At 44.3% G+C, this 22,731-nt stretch overlaps 3 protein-coding genes across 7 annotated transcripts; 2 read left to right on the top strand and 1 right to left on the bottom strand.

The window, feature by feature from the left end:
* Positions 1-1,277: 1,277 nt before the first annotated feature.
* Positions 1,278-10,129, bottom strand: misp (mitotic spindle positioning). Of its 4 annotated transcripts, none has more exons than XR_004613576.1 (6): positions 10,090-10,129; positions 6,427-8,450; positions 4,786-5,012; positions 3,166-3,204; positions 2,310-2,649; positions 1,278-2,149 (listed from the first exon to the last, which is right to left on the bottom strand). XR_004613576.1 is itself a non-coding variant. In XM_034582267.1 (6 exons), the coding sequence occupies exons 2-6, from the start codon at positions 8,294-8,296 to the stop codon at positions 2,554-2,556; spliced, it is 2,202 nt and encodes a 733-aa protein (XP_034438158.1). In that variant the 5' UTR covers positions 8,297-8,450; positions 10,090-10,129; the 3' UTR covers positions 1,278-2,553. The 4 variants fall into 4 exon arrangements, 3 of the variants coding, with proteins under 3 accessions (XP_034438158.1, XP_034438157.1, XP_034438159.1); XM_034582267.1 differs by having other exon boundaries at positions 1,278-2,649; positions 4,786-4,918; positions 4,949-5,012; XM_034582266.1 differs by having other exon boundaries at positions 1,278-2,649; positions 6,427-8,300; positions 8,337-8,450.
* Positions 10,130-10,536: 407 nt separating this feature from the next.
* Positions 10,537-18,521, top strand: dbt (dihydrolipoamide branched chain transacylase E2). Its single transcript, XM_034582285.1, has 11 exons — positions 10,537-10,725; positions 11,366-11,498; positions 12,262-12,337; positions 12,418-12,599; positions 12,675-12,802; positions 12,930-13,173; positions 13,512-13,678; positions 15,719-15,796; positions 15,919-16,110; positions 17,275-17,346; positions 17,535-18,521. Exons 1-11 carry the CDS (start codon positions 10,681-10,683, stop codon positions 17,700-17,702), a joined length of 1,485 nt encoding a protein of 494 aa, XP_034438176.1. The 5' UTR covers positions 10,537-10,680; the 3' UTR covers positions 17,703-18,521.
* A 767-nt stretch (positions 18,522-19,288) lies between these two features.
* On the top strand, positions 19,289-22,721 carry lrrc39 (leucine rich repeat containing 39). 2 transcript variants are annotated; one of them, XM_034582307.1, is made up of 9 exons: positions 19,289-19,422; positions 19,658-19,838; positions 20,184-20,292; positions 20,385-20,541; positions 20,657-20,793; positions 20,908-21,053; positions 21,125-21,277; positions 21,519-21,700; positions 22,478-22,721. In XM_034582307.1, exons 2-9 carry the CDS (start codon positions 19,717-19,719, stop codon positions 22,504-22,506), a joined length of 1,035 nt encoding a protein of 344 aa, XP_034438198.1. In that variant the 5' UTR covers positions 19,289-19,422; positions 19,658-19,716; the 3' UTR covers positions 22,507-22,721. The 2 variants fall into 2 exon arrangements, with proteins under 2 accessions (XP_034438198.1, XP_034438199.1); XM_034582308.1 differs by lacking the exon at positions 22,478-22,721 and adding an exon at positions 21,777-21,831 and having other exon boundaries at positions 21,519-21,726.
* Positions 22,722-22,731: the final 10 nt, after the last annotated feature.

Genomic DNA, 22,731 nt, shown 5'->3' with positions numbered 1-22,731 from the left:
TTGTTGACATTTTCTTTTATAACTTGTTTCTTTGGTTCAAGTCAATTCACGACTTTAAAAACATTTTTCATTTGTTATCGTGTTTGAACATTTGACAGAAAATGGACTGTTTTTTATTGTTATCATGTTGCAAAAGTCACGATGTGGGTGACTTCATATTTCAATCCAATTAAATTGTATTTGTATAGTATCAAATCATAACATATTCTCACGTTGTACTACCAGGCTTCCATAGTTTATTATTGGCTGTTAAATGAAAAACATCTTAGTCGTCTCACACAGCCTCAGATTCTCTTCTTCCTCCACGGGGTTTTCCTGGAGCATCTGGGTTAACCAACCAATGAGAGCTGAGAGATGAAAGACCTGCGAGACCTTCAGGGGATTGTGGAAGGTTTCAAGCAGCTCCTTTACATACGGTGAGTTCAACTTGGTCTGACTGAGTCTTGATGTGATCTGCCGGCAGCTGCAGGGGTGGAGTAAAAAAAACGCCGACATTAGGTCGCACTCTTTCTACATCTCGTAGCTCAGTGACACGAGAGCGACGACCGATCTCGCTGCGTTTTTATTGCAGATTAAACAGATGTTTAGGAAATCCCAAAGAACAATGAACGAAGTTGACTGAGAACTTTGTTTCAGCTGAAAATGAAAACTATAGGGTACAGTGACCATGTGTTAATGTCAGGAGAGAAATAAACACAGAACTTTTTTCTTCTGTATTAATCACCACATTTGTTATATTTAACAAACGGGGGGACACAAAGACGAAGGGTTCTGAGTAAAATCCCAAAAGTGGTTTATTTCAACAGAACACAGGACTGGGAGGTTTGCGGAGTCCGGTGGTTTCCGTGGTGAGGCTGATATTTTAGGTAAAATGGTGGAGACAGATAAGAGGGCGGAGACAGATTAGAGGGCAGAGACAGATTAGAGGGCAGAGACAGATTAGAGGGCAGAGACAGATTAGAGGGCGGAGACAGATTAGAAGGCGGAGACAGGTGAGTTTCTCGATGGCAGGTGACCAAGATTTGAAGATGAAGGGTTTTTACAGTACAGGATTAGAACTGATGTCACAAAATGTTCTTAAGAAAAAGTGTACGACACCAGAGAGTGACTGAAGGAACCTGGTATAAATACTGGTACAAATACTGGTATAAATACTTGTATAAATACTTGTATAAATACTTTTATAAATACTTACTTAACCTCTGACCTTGTCGTGTTTTTTTTCATCAGTTATGATTTGAACAAACGTTGCCTCATGTTGTGCTCCAGGCTCATTATTCAGTTTCCATAGCAACAGTGTGGATGCTGTTATCCGCCCACACAGTCAGCTGACTTTATTTAAGCAGTTCATTGATACAAGTTAACGTTTTCAACGCACACACCAGGTTAACTTTAGTGATGTCCGACATACGAAGTTACAATCTTAACCAAATGATCAGAATCAGAAAGAGCTTGTTCCCATGATGCAACACATCAACACATCTATTCAGTGTTTGGGTGGAACAATGGGATTGGACAACAGAAGATTCCTGCACAAAAAAGACAGGTAAAGACAGACAGGTACAGACAGATAGAGACAGACAGGTAGAGACAGGTAAAGCTTCATTCAGTATTATTATATCTATTCAGTTTTTAATCTTTTTCAACACAATTTTTTTTGTCTCTACTGATTGAATGATGGGAGATGTCATCTTAAAGGACCAATCAGGAGCAGCCTCTCCTGTTGGAGTGTTGTGGGCTGTGTCTCAATTCAGCAGCTGCATCCTGTGGAGGACCAGGTCTACACTGACGTCCTGTGGAGGACCAGGTCTACACTGACGTCCTGTGGAGGACCAGGTCTACACTGACATTCCTGTGGAGGACCAGGTCTACACTGATGTCCTGTGGAGGACCAGGTCTACACTGACATTCCTGTGGAGGACCAGGTCTACACTGACGTCCTGTGGAGGACCAGGTCTACACTGACATTCCTGTGGAGGACCAGGTCTACACTGACGTCCTGTGGAGGACCAGGTCTACACTGACATTCCTGTGGAGGACCAGGTCTACACTGACGTCCTGTGGAGGACCACGTCTACACTGACATCCTGTGGAGGACCACGTCTTCACAACCAATGTCACAAGCTTGTCCCGCAGTTACAACCATTACCTAGCAACAAAGTTAGGGTAAATGTTGTTCAGTTGATTAAAAATGTTAAAAATGTGTTTTTTTAACATGTGCACTGATAGCTGTTGAGTACTTAAATTTTAAAATAAATTCTCCTGAGGGTTTCGCCTCCCTTTTTTCTGCCATCACCTCTTTAAGAAACAGTTAACAATTAACTTTCACTGAAGCGCTATGAATCCTGGGATTGGTTGTGCCGGGAAGGATCCACCCGGTTGCTCGGGTGGGAAGGACACATTTGGAGGAGCATTCCAATTGGGACAGTCTAGTCGCACCATGTGACGCGATCGGTCTACGAATGCAGCCGGCAAAGGATGCGGCTCCTAAATTGAGACACAGCTACGGTTTTAAACCATTTGAAAGTCCCACTTCAGATCCTGTTCCTGGATCTAGTCCTGCTGGTCCTTCTGGTTGGTAAAGACTCCGGCCTCCCATCGCATAGCTCGCTGGTTTTTATGTAGAATGACACGAGTCGACTCAACGACCTGAGGAGAGACAAAAAGACACAAAGAGTCAACGAGACGAAGATACCAGGAGACAGAGATAAAGAGACAGAGAGAAAATATGTTAGAATTTTTGAAAGTATAGCCAAAGCCTGATGTATTTATTTTCTGAGCCACGTGTCTCGGGTAAGAACTTTGGTAAGAAGAAGAAGAAAAAGAAGAAGAGGTTTGAATATATTAAAGGACCAGTTCAACATTTAGAGACAAGTTACAGCTAGCTGAGCTTAGCATAAAGAGAGCATGGGAAACAGCTAACTTAATTTATCATAAAAATTTGAGACAATAGGGTATCTTAGCATAGAGACAGCAAGCAGGATGAAACTGTTAGCTTAGCTTAGCATGAAGACAGCAAGCAGGAAGAAACAGTTAGCTCAGCTTAATTTACAGACAAGAATCCGGGGGAAACATATGATAACCAGTTAATGGTTGGAGTCATTGGACACCGCAGACATCAGACGTCACTAATAGTAAAAGTGAGTAAAAGCGTTGTGATCGTACCTCATTGTTCACGTCGTCAATCGGCTGGATTCCTGCATACTGACACAAAAACAGGGAGATTCATTCCTCGTCATTAAAGCCAGAGAATATTTAAGTGATTGAGCTGGATGAAAACATTTCACATTAAAAAATGCAGCTTGCGATCGACTCAGACAATTTACTTAATTTTTCTTCTGAGATCAAATTAGAAAATTCTTCTGAAAGTTTCTTTATTTGATTTACAAAAAAAACTTTTTAAGCAAAGTGTTAAACAGCTGTAGCCTGACAACATGATGTCATCATAACTGAGCTGATTCATTGATTGATTGAATATCTGCTGAGTCATATTAAAATATACTCATCATTTAGTTATACTTCATGAATGTGAACCTGTTGCCATAGAAACACTGGTCGGAGACCAGGGGTCTCATTTATAACCGTTGTGTACGCACAAAACAGGGTCTGAAACGTGCGTACACCACTTCTCACGCAAACGTTGGGATTTATAAAAAAACTAACTTGACGGGAAAATTTGCGCATTTCCACGCAAACTCTGACCCATGCGTATGAACGTTTTGGAGACGGGAAAGTGGCGATGCAGACGTGAGGTGGTGAACTGAAGCAGATTATTGATCCACTTCATCATAATAGTTGTGCTCGCGCGAAGGTTCGTGTGTTCCGCAGTGATGCTGCGTGATGCTGCGTGATGCTGCGTGATGCTGCGTGATGCTGCGTGATGCTGCGTGATGCTGCGTGATGGATGCAGGTGAATGGAAGGATGAGGAGGAAACGAGGGTTCAGCGATGACTGATCAGCTGATCTAGATTCTATAGATCTGTGATCTCTGAGCTGAACTGAGTCCAGTATTAGATCGACTGACTGAACCGAACCATCCCAGGACAAACACAAGCTTATAAATATAATTCTTCTAAATTCTATAGATTGAGGACATCACAGCTGTCTCTGAATTTAATAATCCTGCAGTTTTGGATGATTAAAACATGAACAGGAGATTCAACAAGTTCCCTCACATTCTGACAGTGTGTTTCTTTGCCTCCACCTTTAATTGGATCTTTTCTTATTTCAGGCTCGGTTCTTTCTATGGTCTTCACTCTCACTCGCTGTGTTAACAGCAGCAGAGTATCAGGGTATTTTATTTATTAATCACATCACTGCTGTCCCATAAAATGTCTCTTCACCTCCACCTCACTAACAAACACCTCATGTCAGTGTCAGAAAGTTTCACTTCCTCTTCTCATCGCTTGATGCCGTGACTCCGTCAGGACTCACGGTGGAAACCCATTGGTCAGCAGCATAATTTAATATTCATGAGGTGCTTTGCATTGACCATTTATGGTTGAAAGTGGTCATGTAGAGGGCGGAGTATGAGGCAGATCCACGTACGAACGTTTCCAGGTGGACTGTGATTTATAAAGTGAACATTGCGTTCAGGTGTGCGTGCGCACGGTTTTATCAAGAGGAATTTTCTTTTGCGTACGCCATTTCCGGCTTTCGTGCACACGTACGCTTTTAGTATGAATCCCACGCACTGTTTTATAAATAAGACCCCTTGGCTTTATTCTGAAATATCACTGACAGGATAAAAAATCTCCAAAATAAATAGCCTTGTTATGAACTCACTGAGCTCTCCTCCAGCTTCAGCTTAACTCGTCTGTCCTCAAAGTTCTGCAGCAGGGTCTCTGTGAGGCCCCTGAGAGGAAGGGGTCCCGATGGGGCCACCACAGGGGAGGAGGTGGAGGAGCGGGGAGTCGGGGGCGAGGAGGTCCAGGGCTGGGCAGTGATAAAGGAGATCGACGAAAGACGGACAGGGGGACAAGGTGAGGAATAGCACAGACTGACGGGTTTATCTGAAACACAACAGGAAGGAAGATGACATCATGAGTGACATCATTAGTGATCTCCCTGCTGTCATGTGAAACTTTAAGTTTAGTTACGTTTGACGTTCGTCCTTCAGATGCAAAAAGACAAAGAAACTGCAGCATCACTTAAAGTCACAGTTTAACAATGATCACTTGTTCATATCCCTATAAGAATATGTGAAAGTATGAATGTGTAAACATTCAGGTCTGTCTGTCTGTCTGTCTCTCTCTCTCTCTCTCTGTCTCTCTCTGTCTCTCTCTCTCTCTCTCTCTCTCTCTCTCTCTGTCTCTCTCTCTCTCTCTCCCGATGTCTCTGTCTCTCTCTCTCTCTCTCTGTCTCTCTGTCTCCCTCTGTCTCTCTCTCTCTGTCTCTCTCTGTCTCTCTCTCTCTGTCTCTCTCTGTCTCTCTGTCTCCCTCTGTCTCTCTCTCTCTGTCTCTCTCTGTCTCTCTCTCTCTCTCTCTCTCTCTCTCTCTCTGTCTCTCTCTCTCTCTCTCCCGATGTCTCTCTCTCTCTCTCTCTCTCTCTCTCTCTCTCTCTCTCTCTCTCTCTCTCTCTCTCTCTCTCTCTCTCTCTCTCATCGTCATCATGCAGGTGAAAGCATCATATTTACAGTCAAATGAACTGAAGATAAATATTTATTCATCGCCTCATCTTTGATCAAATCCTTTATCGAATCATCGGATCAACACTCACGTTGTGTTACGTCGATTTTCTGTAGTTTCCTGTTTGAAGGTCGTTGCTCTGATCCAGTTAATCATCAGTCAAACTGAAGCTGACCTCAGCCTGAACCATAGGCTGCTGGATTTTGGTCGTTCCCTCGTTAAGTTACTCATTATCTCACAAACTAGACCAGAAATCAAATAAGGTTTCTGTTTGCTGTGGATAGAACCAGGTGATCTACAGTATTTGTTTCCCGTCTTTATGCTCAACTAAGCTAACCAGCTTCTGGCTGTACCTTTATATATGTATATACATTGCAGACATTTGGGTGTAAAGTTTCCTTCTACTTGTTGTAGAAGGGATCCTCAGGCAGGAGGTGCTAAAGTTAGCGTTCAGCACAAATTAACTAAAGCAATAAAGTCGTTAGAAAATGTTCAAAATTCTGGGTCAGCACATAAATATAATAAAGTGATCAAATTACTCAAAAGCAACTGTTCACTCCAAAAAAAAGGCACTGACAGACTTTCACCCCTGAGCTTTATTTTGAAAATTAGAAATCTCCTGTATCTGCTGAGAAACTATTCCATGCATTTGTCCCATCTAGACTGGATGACTGAAGGTTCTCTTGTGGTTCTAGAGTCTGTAAGAGTAGAACAGGAGGTAGAACCTTCAGGCTCCTCTCCTGTGGAATCAGATGAATTTTCCTGGGTTGTAATCAGACCTTGACAAGAACCACATACCTGTATTTGCAGAAGGGTAGAACTGACTGACAGCCATCTTGGTTGCCTGTTTCAGCCCAGGAGTTGGAGAGAAGAGCTGATGATTGGTTTTCTCCCTGGACTCCCTCAGCTCCTGTTCCCGTCTCAGGGCCTCCTCGATCTCCATCTCTATGAAATCTGGAGCTCCTTGTCCTCTGGACTGCAGGCCAGTGGACTCCAGGTTTTCCCTCCAAGATTGAGGCATGGTCCAGGTCAGTTTATGCTGAGGTGTCAGTGCTGGGGAGGAGGGCAAGGTGGGGTGCAAGGTTGGATCCTGGTCCAAATGTCTTGACCCCTGGACAATCAAGTCCCTTTGAGTGATGGACAACTGTTTTTTTTCAGGGTGTCTATGAGGACAGCAGGGAGACAAGAAGACATCTGTCTCTCCAGACACAGACGGAGGTCTTTCCTCTGCCCTCCTGTCCGTGTCTTGTTGGTCAATCTTGCACTTTACCTCCTCAAGCTGCTGTGGAACATCTAGATTGTGTTGTCCCAGGATCCCTCCCTGCTGCTGAGTTTCCTCACTAGTCTCGATCTCCTTCTGAATGTCTCGCTGAATAATGAAGCTCATACAAGTCTTTTCTTTATCTTTGATCGGTCTGAGCGATGACTGTAAACGTTTGGTTTTGATTTCGACTATCTCTTTCTTGCTGTCAGCGTGCTTCAGGCCGCGAGAATGCCGCAGATTCTCCTCGCGTTCCTGAACTAATCGGATTTCCCTTTCAATTGGAGTCTCAGACTCAGCTGTGGACTTGCAGCCGATGTTTTCATGCTGAGTGTTGTCATTGAACATGCCTTCATCACTGGTGTATCCGCCGCCCACCTCCACCAACAGCTCCTCCAGGCCAGAGTCCAGGTCATCAAACACACTGCTCTTCCTCCTCCGACTTTCCTCAATCTGGCACCCTGTCACCTTCCTTTCTGGGTAGGTCTTATCTTCTTCTGATGGCTTAAACTGATCTGTATCGTCACTCACCTCCACACTGTCGAATGTCTCCACCTGCCTAGACAAGAACACATCAGGATCTTGCTGAAAAGATGAGTTCAGGTGTATTGCTGAGGACTTTAGAGGGTTGAGGACGGGCGTCAACAGGTCCTGCTCCATCTTCAGGAACTGTTGTCGCACAGCACTGAAGTTGATCTGCTCCTTGTTGACTGCCTCAGATTCAGCTGGTTTAGGAGGTTCTGGCCTGGAGCTCACAGGACTATAGCTCAAACTGAAACCATCTATCAGTTGGTTTGTGGATCTGCTCAGATCCAGATTCTCCAGAACATGCAGCGGATCTTTGAACATTGGGCTCTTCTTTTGTGCTTGGCTGTGAATGATCTCCTTGCGGAGCTGCTTCTCCTCTTCCTCCCCCACCACTTTGATGACATGCTCTGGATCCACTTTGTACTGTGAGTCTTCTTTGCTCTCTGAGAATAGGCTCTCTGGCTTCCTGCTGCTGGTGTAGGTCTGTAGTTTGAATCCTTTCTCTTCCCTCAAGGTGAGCAGCTGAGCCTGCCGCTGTGGTGAAACCATCCAGGCTTCTTTGAGCTCTGCTTCTTGACTCGATGGATCCTCCACAAAGGAGTAGAAGCCACAGTGAGAGCCTGAACTACTGCTGGGGCTGCTGGGGCCGCTGGGTTGCCACTCGTCACTGATGCTCCCTCTGTCCGGGGACCCATCGTCCTGCTGGGAAGCGCAGACCACCAAATGGTTGCTAGTGACGGAGATGTTGTCTGAGCTGAAGACTGGACTGTCCAGGTCAGGGGCGTCACCTCGGGTGGGGCCGGCAATGGTCCGCAGGTCTGAGGGTTGCAGCAGGGGTGACAGAGGCTTCAGAATCCACCTCCTTGGGGTGCTATCCATGATCACAGGGGGAGCTGCAGGAGGAGCTGCAGGAGGAGCTGCAGGGGGAGCTGCAGGAGGAGCTGCAGGAGGCGCTGTGGAGACGGTGGGTGATGATTTTGATGGACAAAGATGGCGACCAGAACTGAAGAGTCAATTCATGCTGACGATCATTCTTTAAAACAACAATAGGTAGGATGGTTACAAGTTGATATACAATGAATTCAAATAATATTAATAAAATTATTATCATTAGCATCATTACATCTTGTTTCATTATAACAATTAGTTTGACGGAGATGAAATTGCACCCCCCCGATCCCCCAAATCCGCTGTGATTTACACAAATACAATAAATTGAATCCTATCTTATGGAAGTTGAGCTAGTTACTATGGCAACATTAGAGAGGATGAGTTGGTTAGTATGAGAACAGCAGCGAGCATTTGTTGGTTTCTATGGAAACAGCTAAGACCACAGGCTGGTTTCCATGGAAAGGGGTTTGTTATTCTTGAAACGGCAGTGAGGACAGGTCACTGGTTTCTATGGAAACAGCAGCATCAAGCACAGGATCTTATGAACTCTGGATGATGTTGTTTTACACGTGAGCTGGTTAAGTAATGATGAGTTCATTCCTGAGGGCCTTTGCAAAGCATCATGGGATTTAGAGTCTTTAAAACCTCCTTTAATTCAGACTCATTGATGGTGAATGAAGCTCTGACTGACCCCCTAACCCCCCAGAAACATTAGTAAAGATTTATCAGAGCTGATCGATCAGTGATGACACAGGAAGTTCACTGAAATCATGTGACTGAACAGCTGGATTCACTTTATTATCACATCTGTGTTTTAAATGACTGAAACTTTAAATCACTGATGAACCTTAAATCTACATGAATCTTAACTAGGTCAAAGGTTCAGACGATGTCACAGAGATAGAACCTCTCTCAGTAACTGGAGTGGAAAGTAACTAAGTACATTTACTCAAGTTCTCTACTTAATTTAACTTGAGTAAATCATGTGAGTGCTCAATGGTTTAATGTAACTAGTTACTGATAAGAGTCTGCTGCTCGATTCACAAATTAAAGCTGCAGATATTTCCTGAAACACACTAAGGAAATATGGACGTGTAATATGTATCATGTGACAGGTCATGAGTAACATTTAACATTTAACATAATACACGGACCGTGTGTAAAACGTCTATTTCAGGTTTTTGTGTCACAATCGTTTTAGTTCAGGCTGTTAGTCTCTGATAAGTCAGTCTGTTGGTGGGCTGATAAAACACACACACACACACACACACACACACACACACACACACACACACACACACACACACACACACACACACACACACACACACACACACACACACAGGTTGAATGGAGAAGAGGTCAGAGGTCAACCGTTGCAATACATCAGTAAATCTGAACAGCGCCACATTCAGGACAAACCGTGTTAGGCCTGGAAAACGTTAGATTAGTACTTCTTACGTAAGGCCATTTACTGGATTGCTGATGACATCACAGATCATGTGACTGCTCTGATGTCAGGGACCATGAACTCTTAGTTTTTAAATAAAAGATTTGGTGTTTGTAGTGAACTCAACAGCAGGAACATTACTAAGACTGTTACATTGAAAATTATTTTACATTAAAGATTTAATGTAAAATTAAAAAAGAGCAGCCGAACACTTATGATCATATATGTGTCGTATTGAAGTCAGAGGTCAAATATTATAAATTATTGTCTTACATCGTTAAAAGTTGCACATCTAATTAAAACTGTTGATTATTGAACATGATTCTCTTACCTTCAGTTTCCTGCTGCAGCAAAAACTGTCTGAACAACAACTGACAAAGTTCATCTATCAGTCTATCATCTAATCTGAGGCCCCACCCATCACACTGACCACGCCCATCTGACACACACGCACGCACACAAACACACACACACACATATACACATTCACAAGTCATTATCATTTATATATTTAGTGTATATATACACATTTATTTCAATTTATTTATGGTTGAGGTCAATATCAGATCAGAAAACTTGTTCATGGCACTGAAGTCAATGTAAAATGATTTAATCAATTTAATCAATTTGTAAATTAATGATATAAATTATATTACAGTATGGATGTAGTCGTCTTACTATAAATAGATTTTATTTTCATTAAATCATATACATTTTGTTGTATTTAGCGTTTTTATTATTAAATTGTTGATTTAAGTCAACAAATTAAAAAAAAGTTGAAATGGTGTTTCTGTTGTTCCTCCACTGACCGCCCGGTGGCAGCGTTACGTCATGTGTACTGCTGACGTAACAGAAGAAGAAGTCTGTGCGCTGATTGGTCTCTGACTGGGGCGTGAGGCAGCGACGTGAACAGAGAGGAAAGATGGCGGCGGTGACCAGAGGCTCGTTCAGTGCGCTCAGACGGCTGGTGAGGAAATAACAAGTGTGACCGCTTCAGATGCTAAAGTCATGTCCTCACCCGGTTAGCTCTCTAGCTTAGCCCGTTAGCTGCCGTGCTAACTCCGATGCTAACGCTTACTGGTTGAAATACAAACTAAAAGTACACGCTAACCCACCGACTGGTTGTTAGCTTCAGTTAGCATACTGCAGTTGCAGAAGAAATCAAACTGTATTGATTCAAGGCGGGAAAGTTGAGTTTAACATCAATGAGAAACAATACAAACACAACAAGAGACAAACAGTAAACAACAACACAGGGGTCAAACAGCGGCTACAGGCTAAAGGCTAACAACTGCAGGAGAGACTGAACCGGAACTGTGAACGAGCTTTAAAGCTGCGTTCCAGACAACTCGGATATTCCGACCTCCTACTTAAAAACGTGCAGTGGACTGCTCACAGTCGGAGTTCGAACTTGTGAACTCGGGGAAACTTCATCTACCCCTAGTTCATGGAGCAGCGGTTGTCTGGCGTCATCACCATGCACCGGAACGCTTGGAAGTCGGAATATCCGAGTTGTCGGGAACGCAGCTTATGTCATCAGTGACGTCAGTGTTGTACCTGACTCTACCTGTGTTAATAAAGTTTTGATGTGATTGTCTTCCGGTCAGCTGACTCATCAGTACCGCGGCAGGTGCTTCCGGCTGCAGAGCCTCAGGTCACAGCGCGTTCTGCCGCTGCTCGCGGTCACACGTGACAGAGATGAGTGGACGTTCAGCTGCAGGACGCTGCACGCGGCTGTGGGTGAGTCCAGACCCGGGTCCTCCCGGGTCCTCCTGGGTCCTCACAGGTCCTCTAACACTGTCTGTGCTTTTATTGTGAAAGTCTAAACTTCCTGTGCTCGCATCACATCGAACCACATTCCGGTTTTCAGGAATCAGGAAGTTGACAGACTGTAATTCAAACTTGCAACAAAACTTTATTCACTTAAGAAGTGGCAGCATGCCACCTGTACACTGTCCAATCAGAGACACACCACTGTCCTGAGACACTGTCCAATCAGAGACACACTGTCAAATAGGGCTTCACAATATTATGAAAACATGTGATATGCGATAATGTTGTTGAAAAACGCAATGAGGATATGACTAAACAAATGCATAAAGGGATAGTTCACAGAAAACTGAAAATTCACTCATGTCCTCAGCACTATGATGGGGGGGGGTGAAGTGTTTGAGTCCACAAAACACTTTTGGAGTTTCAGGTGTAAACAGTGTTGCAGCAGAATCCAACACAACTGAAGTCGATAGTGACCAAAGCTTCAAAACAACAGATAAAAAACACAACATGCCTCCATGCGGCTCCTGTGATGTCATCAAGGTTCCGTAAGCCCCGACATTCACATGCGACTCGAAACGACGTCATTTAAACCAGGTTTTTAACCTGAATGTCTCTGATATCTTCCTACGAGGTGCGTTAACGGACCCTCGGACACACCATCGTGTTGCTACTTACGCTAGCTTAGCCTTGATGATGTCTTCTGATATGTAGTGTGTTCTGTCCTCAGCAAGTCGAGGACCCATCGTCCAGTTCAAACTATCGGACATCGGAGAGGGAATCATGGAGGTGACGGTGAAGGAGTGGTAAGTACTGAGAGAACCTCCCTAACAATAAAACTGCCCCTGTGACATCATCTTCATCAAGACCTGTTCTTGTCCTTCAGGTACGTGAAGGAGGGCGATAAAGTTTCTCAGTTTGACAGCATCTGTGAGGTTCAGAGCGACAAGGCGTCCGTCACCATCACCAGCCGCTACGACGGTGTCATCAAGAAACTCTACTACGACGTGGACGGCACTGCGTTAGTGGGCAAACCGCTGGTGGACATCGAGACGGAGTCCCGTTCAGGTGAGACGACCTCATGTCCTGGTTTTAGTGTGGACCCGAGTTCAAATCCAGACTCACTGGTCTGTTGTGGTTCAGAGGTGATCCAGGAGGAGGACGTGGTCGAGACACCCGCTATGGCTCGAGAAGAACACACCCACCAGGAAATCAAAGGACACAAGACCCAGGCCACACCCGCCGTGAGACGCCTTGCCATGGAGAACAACGTGAGTCCGTCCTCAGTCCTCCTCAGTCTGTCTCCAGTCAGTCCTTAGTCCTCCTCAATTTGTCCTCAGTCCATCCTCATCCTCTGCATAAGTATAACCTGGTCTTGGTTTTACTTTGTCCTCTCAGATAAAGCTAAGTGAGGTGGTGGGGACAGGTAAAGATGGACGGATCCTGAAGGAAGACATCCTCAACTACCTGGCGAAGCAGACGGGAGCCATCTTACCTCCGACCCCAGTTCACGAGATCCAGACTCCAGGACTGGCCCAGGTTGCTGCCGCCAGGCCCATGAGCACTCCGGCTGCCATCAAACCCCCGCCCACGACATCCAAACCCGTCTTCACCGGGAAGGACGTCACAGAGCCCCTGAAAGGTTAGAGGTCATCAGTGAATTAAACCAGACGGCTCAGGTTGAACCACAATGTTATCATGATGACTTTAATCCTGAATTAAACCCAGACTGTAGTCATGACCTTGATCCAGACTGAAATCCAGATTTGAATCCAGATTTTAATTAAGTCTGAAGTCCAGACATTGAATCATAATTTTTATTTGTGAAGGACAAACTGCAATGTAAAGAGCTTTGAGTGGACTAGAAAAGATCATATAAATACAGATCATTTACCAATGTAATCCAGACTTTGACCCAGATCGTAATCTGATCAGAGTGTGAGCAGTTTCAGTCGCTGAACTAAATATTATTTTCTGGAGGTTTCCACAAAGCGATGGTGAAGACGATGACGGCGGCGTTGATGATTCCTCACTTTGGTTACTGTGACGAGGTCGATTTGAGCCGCCTGGTGGCGCTGAGAGGTGAACTCAGATCAGTGGCTGAAGGTCGAGGGGTCAAACTCAGCTACATGCCCTTCTTCATCAAGGTAACACAGGACGTTACGAGGTGCATGCTGATTGTGTCCTAATGACTTGTTTTCTGTGTTTATTGTTAAAGTGTAAAGTGAGCGCAGGTCAGAGGAGTGAGGAGGAAACAGACTCCGACACAGACCGGACCTTTTAATGTGCGTCTGTTCCTGAAGCAGCGATATTATAATTATTCAGCAGAGTCCACGTCATGGTGCATCTAAGAGACGTGTCCACAGCTCAGGGGTCTCATTCATCACCGTTGCGTACGCACAAAACGGGGCCTGAAACGTGAGTACGCCACTTCTCACGCAAACGTTGGGATTTATCAAAACAAACTCTGACCCATGCGTACGAACGTTTTGGAGACGGGAAAGTGGCGACGCAGACGTGAGGTGGTGAACTGAAGACAGATTATTGATCCACTTCCTCATTTACATTAAAAGCAGCAGCTTTAGTTGTGCTCGCGCGACATTTCTGTTCCACACGAACCTTTTAATTAAAAAATATATAAAACAACTTAAAGCAAATTACGTTCAGATTCCATTTAACAGCAGAGTTACGGATCCGAGTCATTAATAGTTTTTAATAATATCTTCTAACACTGTGCGTGTATCATTAGATCACTGCAGTGAACGTGACTGTGCCATCAGGCGCACAGAGCGACACTTTCCAAATAATATCCCAGAGGAGGTGAGGATCCACTGATGTGAGGGAATCAGTCCGATGCTCTAAATAAATAAATACTGCCGTGACACTGGTGCGGGGTTCTGCGTGATGTGTGCATGCGAATGGAAGGATGAGGAGGAAACGAGGGTTCAGCGATGTCTGATCAGCTGATATAGATTCTATAGATCTGTGATCTTTGTGCTGAACTGAGTCCAGCATCACACAGATCGACCGACGGAACCGAACCATCCCAGTACAAACACGAGCATATAATAATAATTCTGTTAAATTCTATAGATTGAGGACATCACAGCTGTCTCTGAATTTAATAATCCTGCAGTTTTGGATGATTAAAATACGAACATGAGATACAACAGGTTACCTCAAATTCTCAGTGTGTTTTTTTTTTTTGCCTCCACCTTTGAATTAGATCTTTTTTTATTTCAGGCTCCGTTCTTTCTATCGTCTTCACTCTCACACATTGTATTATCCACAGCAGCAGCAGAGTATCAGTGTATTTTCTTTATTAGTGACATCACTGCTGTCCCATAAAATCGCTCTTCACCTCCACCTCACTAACAAACACCTCGGTGTCAGTGTCAGAAAGTTTCGCTTCCTCTTCTCATTGCTTGATGCCGCGACTCCGTCAGGACTCACGGTGGCAACCCATTGGTCAGCAGGATAATTTAATATTAATGCCGTGCTTTGCATTGGCCATTTATGGTTGAAAGTGGGCGTGTGGAGGGCGGATTTGGAAGCAGATCCACGTACGAACGTTTCCAGGTGGACTGTGATTTATAAAGCGAACATTGCGTTCAGGTGTGCGTGCGCACGGTTTTATAAATCGGAATTTCCTTTGGCGTACGCCATTTCCGGCTTTTGGGCGTACGTACACTTTTAGTATGAATCCTACGCAATGTTTGATAAATGAGACCCCAGCTCTGTGCAAGACACAGCATTCACCGCCTCACTTATTGCAGCCCAGGTTTAATTTTTCTCAAACATCATCACTTTCAAGGACACGCTACAGAAAAGTGTGTATTTTGTGTCGCCCACAATTCCTGCTGTTGTGAGATTCTTGTGTTTTTTACCTTTTAGGGGGCGTCTCCTAACCCAGCACACAGCTCTCTTCATGACAAACACATGTCCTTATATGGAGAAAGAGGCGTGGCAGTATGCTAATTGCAGAGAGCGGACACGTGCCTGTAAATTTAGAATGATTCTGATTCACAAACATACGCATGGTGGTGAGAACGAAATCGGCTGATGCGCACGTGTCATGAATCCGGCTGCGATTTTGCGCACGCACTTATTTTGTGCGGGGAGTAAGAACATTTCTGTGCACGTGTTAGTAAATGAGGCCCATTGACGCTGTGCTCTCATTGGCTCAGGCTGCCTCCCTGGGTCTCCTACACTTTCCGATCCTGAACGCTTCGCTGGATGACAGCTGCCAGAACATCACCTACAAGGTAGCGTGCGAGTCAGTAGATCAGTTACACATGAAAGTTTTGGTTCACACGAATCTGAGCTCTGTGGCTCCACGTCATCTGCTGTGGTGGTGGCGGTCATGACGGTGTTTCCTGTTCCTCAGGCATCTCATAACATCGGGCTGGCGATGGACACAAGTCAGGGTCTGCTGGTTCCCAACGTGAAGAACGTGCAGCTGCTCAGTGTGTTCGACATCGCACAGGAACTGAACCGTCTGCAGGGGCTGGGGTCAATTGGCCAGCTGGGAACCAATGAGCTGAGCGGAGGAACCTTCACGCTGTCGAACATCGGATCAGTGAGTCCAGCTATGTAACTAATACGTAACTAACGCGCATCTAATATTTAACTAACACACAAGTATGTTGCTACTCGAGATGAAACGGTATGAAACAATTATTGTGACCTAAATTATCACAGTTATCAGTATTATCGCTGAATTGTTCAAATGTTCTGTAAATGTTCAAAAATGATTGATACACAAACTAGTAATTTTATAATGACAATTTATACTATCAATAAAACTGATGATAGTATTTTCATTATTTATTGAAGGTTGACAACTTGTTACGTTAAGTGCAGACGTCGACCCCACATGTCAGATTTGGGACAAAATATCAGAGTTTGTTAAACATGCAATGTGGCAACAGTGGATGTTAGCATTTGTTAGCAATGACCAGAAATACTAACAGTTCTGTTACAGCTTCACCTGATGCTGCTTCCTCCATGTTTTTATTAAATCAAATCAAATTTTATTTGTAGAGCCCATATTCACAAATCACAATTTGTCTCAGGCTTTAACAAGGTGAGACATCCTCTGTTCTTAACCCTCAACAAGAGAGTTTTTAAAACACAACAAATACTGCACCTGCATCTTCAAGACTTTTTGACTTTGGTTGATGTTGATGTTGGACAGAATCAACTAAATCATCAGTGTTTCCTCTAGGATTTTTTTTTTAGCAGCCCCCCCCCCCCCCCCCAAAATAAATAAATTAATAGATAATAAAATCAATAGTGATATTATTTTGACGCTCTCCACATCAATGCACTAAGGCTTGTGTGTTAAAGAAACGGATTAGTTTAGGCCCGGCTCTCTTAGCAGCACCACGAAAGAGAAAACTGATGTTTTCTAATCGTCACACTTAGAACTGATCTTTATAAACATCTACTGAATTCATATTTATGTTCCTGGATAAACGGGGTGTCGCTTCTTCGTTTTTACTTACTGTGTGTGTGTGTGTGTGTGTGTGTGTGTGTGTGTGTGTGTGTGTGTGTGTGTGTGTGTGTGTGTGTGTGTGTGTGTGTGTGTGTGTGTGTGTGTGTGTGTGTGTGTGTGTGTGCGCGCCCGTCCGTGCCCATCTCTGTTGCTCTGTACACAAATTTAAAGATTGATTGACAACTACATTACGACACAGCAGTGACACCTCTGACCTCTGTCTGTCGTCTGATTGGTGTCCGTCAGATCGGGGGGACATACGCCAAACCGGTGATCCTTCCAACAGAGGTCGCCATCGGAGCTCTGGGGAAAATCCAGGTGGGTCCAGTTACGACACACTTCCTGTCCCTGAACTTTCCATCGCCATGGTCTTCATCAGCCCAGTTACCATGACAACAGAATGATGCGTCCTCCACAAGATAAACATCAGTGTCTAGATTAATAATCATATCAAACTGATCAATGAGCAATAACTATGTTCACGCCTACTTCATGTTCCTGTTAAGGTTCTTCCTCGGTTCGACGCCGGCGGTCAGGTGGTCCCGGCTCGCATCATGAAGGTCAGCTGGTCGGCAGATCATCGCATCATCGACGGTGCCACCATGAGTCGCTTCTCCAACCTGTGGAAGGAGTACCTGGAGAACCCGGCGAGCATGGTGCTGGACCTGAAATAAAGAGGATTGTTTCCCATCAGCCCCGGGAGATGGAGATGCCACACGATCAGACCTTCACCCCTCCTCCCCCCGCCGACTTCGCCTCATCTTTCTGGACGCCTTCACCTTTGATGGCCATCGTTTCCTTGTTGCCTTTGAGCGGGGGGGTGGCTGAGGTCAGTCTGTCAGTCATGTTGTTTTCATGATGACTTATCAACCGCAGAGATTAGAGGTTAAAGTGAACTCCTGGTTCAATAATCGATCTGCAATAAATTTACCAGAAACTATATTCAAAACACCCTCCCACCCCGCCCATTAATAATAATAATAATAATAATTATTAATCATGACATTGGAGGCAGTCATCATCTGCATCATCAACATCATCATCTGTGTCTCCAGGAAACAGATGTGGACAGAAGTGATTGATCAGATTCTTTAGAAACTAATCAGATTGATGATATTGATATATTTATTGCTATATTGATCTGGTGTTGAACAGCTGCTGTATCAATAGTCCCTGCTGCTCACATTACATTAGTGTAGCTGTATGATTGTGACCAGCAGGGGGCAGTGACCTCACATCAACATGTTGGTCCCTGTGGAGTAATGTTTGTGTCCCCTGATGGACTTCGCTCCAGTGTTTGGTCTCCTCCTCCTTGAGCTGTGCCTGACATCTCCGTCTCTTCACCTGGACTTCTTCAGTGCCCCCTGGGGGCTGCTGGGTGAAAAGCACTTGGTGTTGGTCGTCTGTTACAAACTGTTTTTTCTGCTTTGTGTTTGTTTTTATTGACACTACATGTAAAGAGATGAATGTGAATAAAGTTTAAAACCTGATCGAAACAATGAGATCTAATTTTACTGAAAAGGTTTAAACTCTGGTGACCTCGATCGCAGCATTAAACCATAATGCTTCACACTCACTGTGATTATCCAGTCAGCCAATCACGTGGCAGCAGCTTCAGGTAAAGTTCGACTTGGACTGGTCTGAGTGTCAGACGGGGTCGGACACTTCTGACTTCTCGTAGCGTCAGACAGACGAGAACAACGAACGATCTCGCGGCTTTTGTTTTTGTCGTTACAGATGAAACCGATATTTAGGAAATCCCTGTGTTTTTGAACATAGAACAATAAACAACAAAGTTGACTGAGAAACAAAAACTGTAAACTGACCACGTCCAGAGATGAAATTCATCACATTGTGATAAATAGTCATAACCTTTGCTTTTATACACTCAAAAAATTAAGGGAACAGTTGAATCAGATTTTAAATTCAGATCTTAATGAATGATTCAAGTATAAAATCTGTACTGATGAACATTGTTTATTAGTTGAGAACCAAATGACGTAACAACGACCAATGGAAACTAAAACCATCAACCCACTGAGGACTGGATTGAAAACCACACTGAACATCCCAGTAACAAACTAACCACAGGCTGATCCAACGTGTGTGAATTTCATCAAGTCATCATGTGACTCAGTGGGTGTGGCCTCCTCGTGTCAGTATCTTCTCCTGACAACGTCTGGACGTGATGCTCCAGTCATGTGACTGTGGGCGTGGTCACGCAATGAAGAAGTCATGTGACTGTGGGCGGAGTCACGTGACTGTAGGCGGGGTCATTTGACCTGAAAGCTAAAATTATCATCACAGGTCTGAGGTCAGATTTCAGCAGAGAGGACACAACATGGAGGACAACTGTTTCTGTTTCTTATGTTTCTACTGTTTCGGTCCCATCAGGTGAGAACTGATACTACAATACTACAACAAAACTACAATATCTAAATACTACAATACCTCTGTGCTACAATACTGCTAAACTACAGTAAGTGAATACTACTTTACTACTTTTTTGGTCTTTGTCGTACATGATTTATCTTTACATCATCAAAGATGATACTATTAAATAATGAACGTCAAGTTGATCAAATAGTTTTCTCGGATGTGATTTAACGTCATAAACAATGTGTAACAGGGTGTTCAGCTAGAAGACGAGGTCAGAGGTCATCTCACCTGTAAACCTTTGACGTCATCATGATGGGCGTGTCTGCGTGCGTCTCGGTCAGCTCCATTAAGGCTCTGTGGGAGGGGAGGATCAGGGGGAGGAAGGAGGAGGAGCACAGATGGAGGACGGCCAGGGGCGGAGTCACTGGAAGGTCAGACTCCACCCACTCATATGAGATCTTTTTTATTGGTGAAGAAATAGAGGATGATTTGTGACTATGTGGACTCCTGAGGCCTGAATTCAACATATCCAGGATATCTGTCTGTTATCCAGCTGAACTTAACCTACCAATCACTGTCAGGCTAAGTGGTCACTTGACGCTGGTTGTCAACTCACATGAACGTGGCGGAGTTTACTGCGTATGACCAATCACAGACATGGACAGCTTGACTGACAGCAGAGCCTCATATTTCACAACAAGGGTCAAAGTTCGTGTCTCTTGATGTTTGTTGTTCATGATGTTTGTTGTTCGTGTCTCTGGATGTTTGTGGTCCAGTTTGCTCGTGGGTGTCTGGGAGGACCGGGCGGTTCTGGCTCGACTCAAACAGAAGCTGCAGACAGAAGATGGACGACTGATTCTCCGAATCGAGCAGGAGGAGTGGAAGGTACCGGCACACGGAACAGATGCTAGATTGATCTGTTCTGGCCCCAGGACTGCAGATAACTGATGTGTTTCTCATACTTCTTATTCTTCTAGTCTTTGCCAGACTGTTTGGTCCAGCTCAGTCAGGTCCAGGAGTGGCAGATCCACCGGACTGGACTGCAGAAGATCCCTCACTTCATATCTAGTTTCCAGAACCTTCTGATTCTTGATCTGTCCCGTAACGGGATCACAGAGATCCCCAAACAGATCGGTCAGTCCGACCCCCACGTCCTCTACAGACACCCCTCCGTCGTCATAGATGAAGCCAAGGTTTAGCCACAGGTGTCAGTGTGTTGATTCTTCTGGTGTCCTGGTTCTGGTCTCAGGAAAGCTGATCCGGCTTCGAGAGCTGCTGCTGAGCTACAACAGAGTTCAGTTTGTTCCCGAAGAGCTGAGCTGCTGTGAAAATCTGGAGAAACTGGAACTTGCCATGAACCGGGACGTGGACCACCTGCCAGACCAGGTACGAACCAAAACCTGAACCAGCACTAACGTAAACCAGTTTCAGGCTCAAATTGACTCCTGCTCCTGACAGGTTCTGATCTAGCTGACCTAAGATCTGTTTTGTTCTCTGTAGTTCAGGAACCTGAAGAAGCTGCAGCACCTGGACCTGTCAATGAACCTCTTCACCTCCATTCCAGACTGTATCATTGGACTTCCAGCGCTCGAGTGGCTCGATATGGGTGGAAACCGACTGCAGCACTTACCTGAAGACATACACAGGTGGGACAAACCTTCTGAGCCCCGCCCCTTCAGACATCAGCCAATCAACAGTGAGATATGTCTGTGTTCAGGATGGAGAAGCTGCACACAATGTGGCTCCAGAGGAACGAGATCGAGAAACTCCCAGAAAACATCAGCAGAATGTCCAGTCTGGACACGCTGGTCCTCAGCAGCAACAGACTGAGAGACATCCCCCCTCTGATGGATGACATGTCCAACCTAAGGTCAGTCTGTCCACAAACATGTCCAACCTCAGGTCCACAGTCGCCAAAGTGCTGCTCATTGTGGGAACTGTGGGCTTCTCTATTAAAAATGTTAAGGTCTTGACCTTCTATGTAAAGAGCCTTGAGATAATGTATATTGTGATTTTGCGCTATACAAATAAAATTGAATTGAATTTTCCTTCATGTTCAGTATAAACCTCTCGGTCTTCTCCGTATGTCTTTTGTATTTGTTTCTGAGCAGGTTTGTTAACTTCCGGGACAACCCTCTGACTCTGGACGTGACGCTGCCATGCAGGAAGATGAAGGCTGAGGATGATGAAGATGATGATGACAGAGAGATGTTTGGACGAGAGTTCATGAAGATTTACATCCAGGAGGCCAGGAAGAGGTCGTACGCTGTGCTCAACATGCACCGCATCAACCGTTAGTACCAACACTTCACCGCACTCGCTCGACTCTCAACCACCACATATAAAAGGCGAAGAGTATCAGTCCAATGACAGAACCTTGTGGAACTCCATGACTAACTTGTGTGTGCATGGAGGAGTCAGAGTCAACACGGGTCAACAACAGTCAAAGAGTCAACATTTTTGTGATCCAGTCATAAGTGGACAGCTCAGAGTGCGTGTGTTCACACCTGCCGTTAAAATGTGGCCGCACTTGTGTCTTGTGATTGGATCTTACTTCATGTATCCAAATAAATACGTACATCATTTCTTCTCGCAAAGATGCACCGCAGGGCGGGAAGCAGCAAGAAGAACAAATCAAAATGTGTTAATTTGTTTACAGAACAAACCACTTCTGTTGTTGTTGTTGCTACAGTTTAAATGAAAAACACACACGTTAAAAGCAGGTGTGTACGAGTCATTTATAAAAATGTGTTTCTGTTTTCTTCTGTTAAAACTCAAAACTTCTTTTCCTGTGTTTTTCAGTCAGTTAATTTACTGAAGAAGCTCGGGAGAAACAGCTGAAAGTTCCGAAAACACCTTCAGTTAAAATTAAATAACTTCAATATGACTAAAACTATTAACAATAACAGTAATTGATACACATGACACTAAAATGAATATTTAATTTATAATCAATCATATTCTTAATGGTAAAAATACTCATCAGGATGTTTTACTATAAAATATTTGATTATAAATCCCTAATAATTAACTGATGAATAACTAATAGTTTCTTTTCTGAATATTGCAGATGATTCTTCAGACCTGATGCGTCGCTGAGCTTCTTCTGCTGCAGCTTGTTAAATCAAAACAACGTTTTATTGTCACGATGAGAGCTGAAAGAGTCAACTCTGCTGACACGTCATTATAGTAATGAACTTTCACCTTCTCCTGCTGTGATCCTGTGATGTGTCAAAACGCATAAACAGGAAACTGAAAATTATTGAACAGAAACTTTATCAAACATTAAACTCAGTCTCATGATTTCACAAAAACATGTAAGTC

The sequence above is a fragment of the Hippoglossus hippoglossus genome, chromosome 4, assembly GCF_009819705.1.
Source record: "Hippoglossus hippoglossus isolate fHipHip1 chromosome 4, fHipHip1.pri, whole genome shotgun sequence".
NCBI classification, from domain to species: Eukaryota; Metazoa; Chordata; class Actinopteri; order Pleuronectiformes; family Pleuronectidae; genus Hippoglossus; species Hippoglossus hippoglossus.
This window is presented reverse-complemented; position numbering and strand designations above follow the sequence as displayed.

Excerpts from the sequence above, each read along its gene's own strand:
- dbt (XM_034582285.1), top strand. The coding sequence starts at position 10,681 with ATGGCGGCGGTGACCAGAGGCTCGTTCAGTGCGCTCAGACGGCTG. Across the intron at positions 13,679-15,718 it reads ACATGCCCTTCTTCATCAAG|GCTGCCTCCCTGGGTCTCCT; the intron begins GTAACACAGGAC and ends TCATTGGCTCAG. Across the intron at positions 16,111-17,274 it reads CGCTGTCGAACATCGGATCA|ATCGGGGGGACATACGCCAA; the intron begins GTGAGTCCAGCT and ends GGTGTCCGTCAG.
- lrrc39 (XM_034582307.1), top strand. The coding sequence starts at position 19,717 with ATGATGGGCGTGTCTGCGTGCGTCTCGGTCAGCTCCATTAAGGCTCTG. Across the intron at positions 20,794-20,907 it reads TGGACCACCTGCCAGACCAG|TTCAGGAACCTGAAGAAGCT; the intron begins GTACGAACCAAA and ends TGTTCTCTGTAG. Across the intron at positions 21,054-21,124 it reads TTACCTGAAGACATACACAG|GATGGAGAAGCTGCACACAA; the intron begins GTGGGACAAACC and ends GTCTGTGTTCAG.
- misp (XM_034582266.1), bottom strand. The coding sequence starts at position 8,296 with ATGGATAGCACCCCAAGGAGGTGGATTCTGAAGCCTCTGTCACCCCTG. Across the intron at positions 5,013-6,426 it reads CTACCCTTCTGCAAATACAG|ATAAACCCGTCAGTCTGTGC; the intron begins GTATGTGGTTCT and ends GTTGTGTTTCAG. Across the intron at positions 3,205-4,785 it reads TGAAGCTGGAGGAGAGCTCA|TATGCAGGAATCCAGCCGAT; the intron begins GTGAGTTCATAA and ends TTTTTGTGTCAG.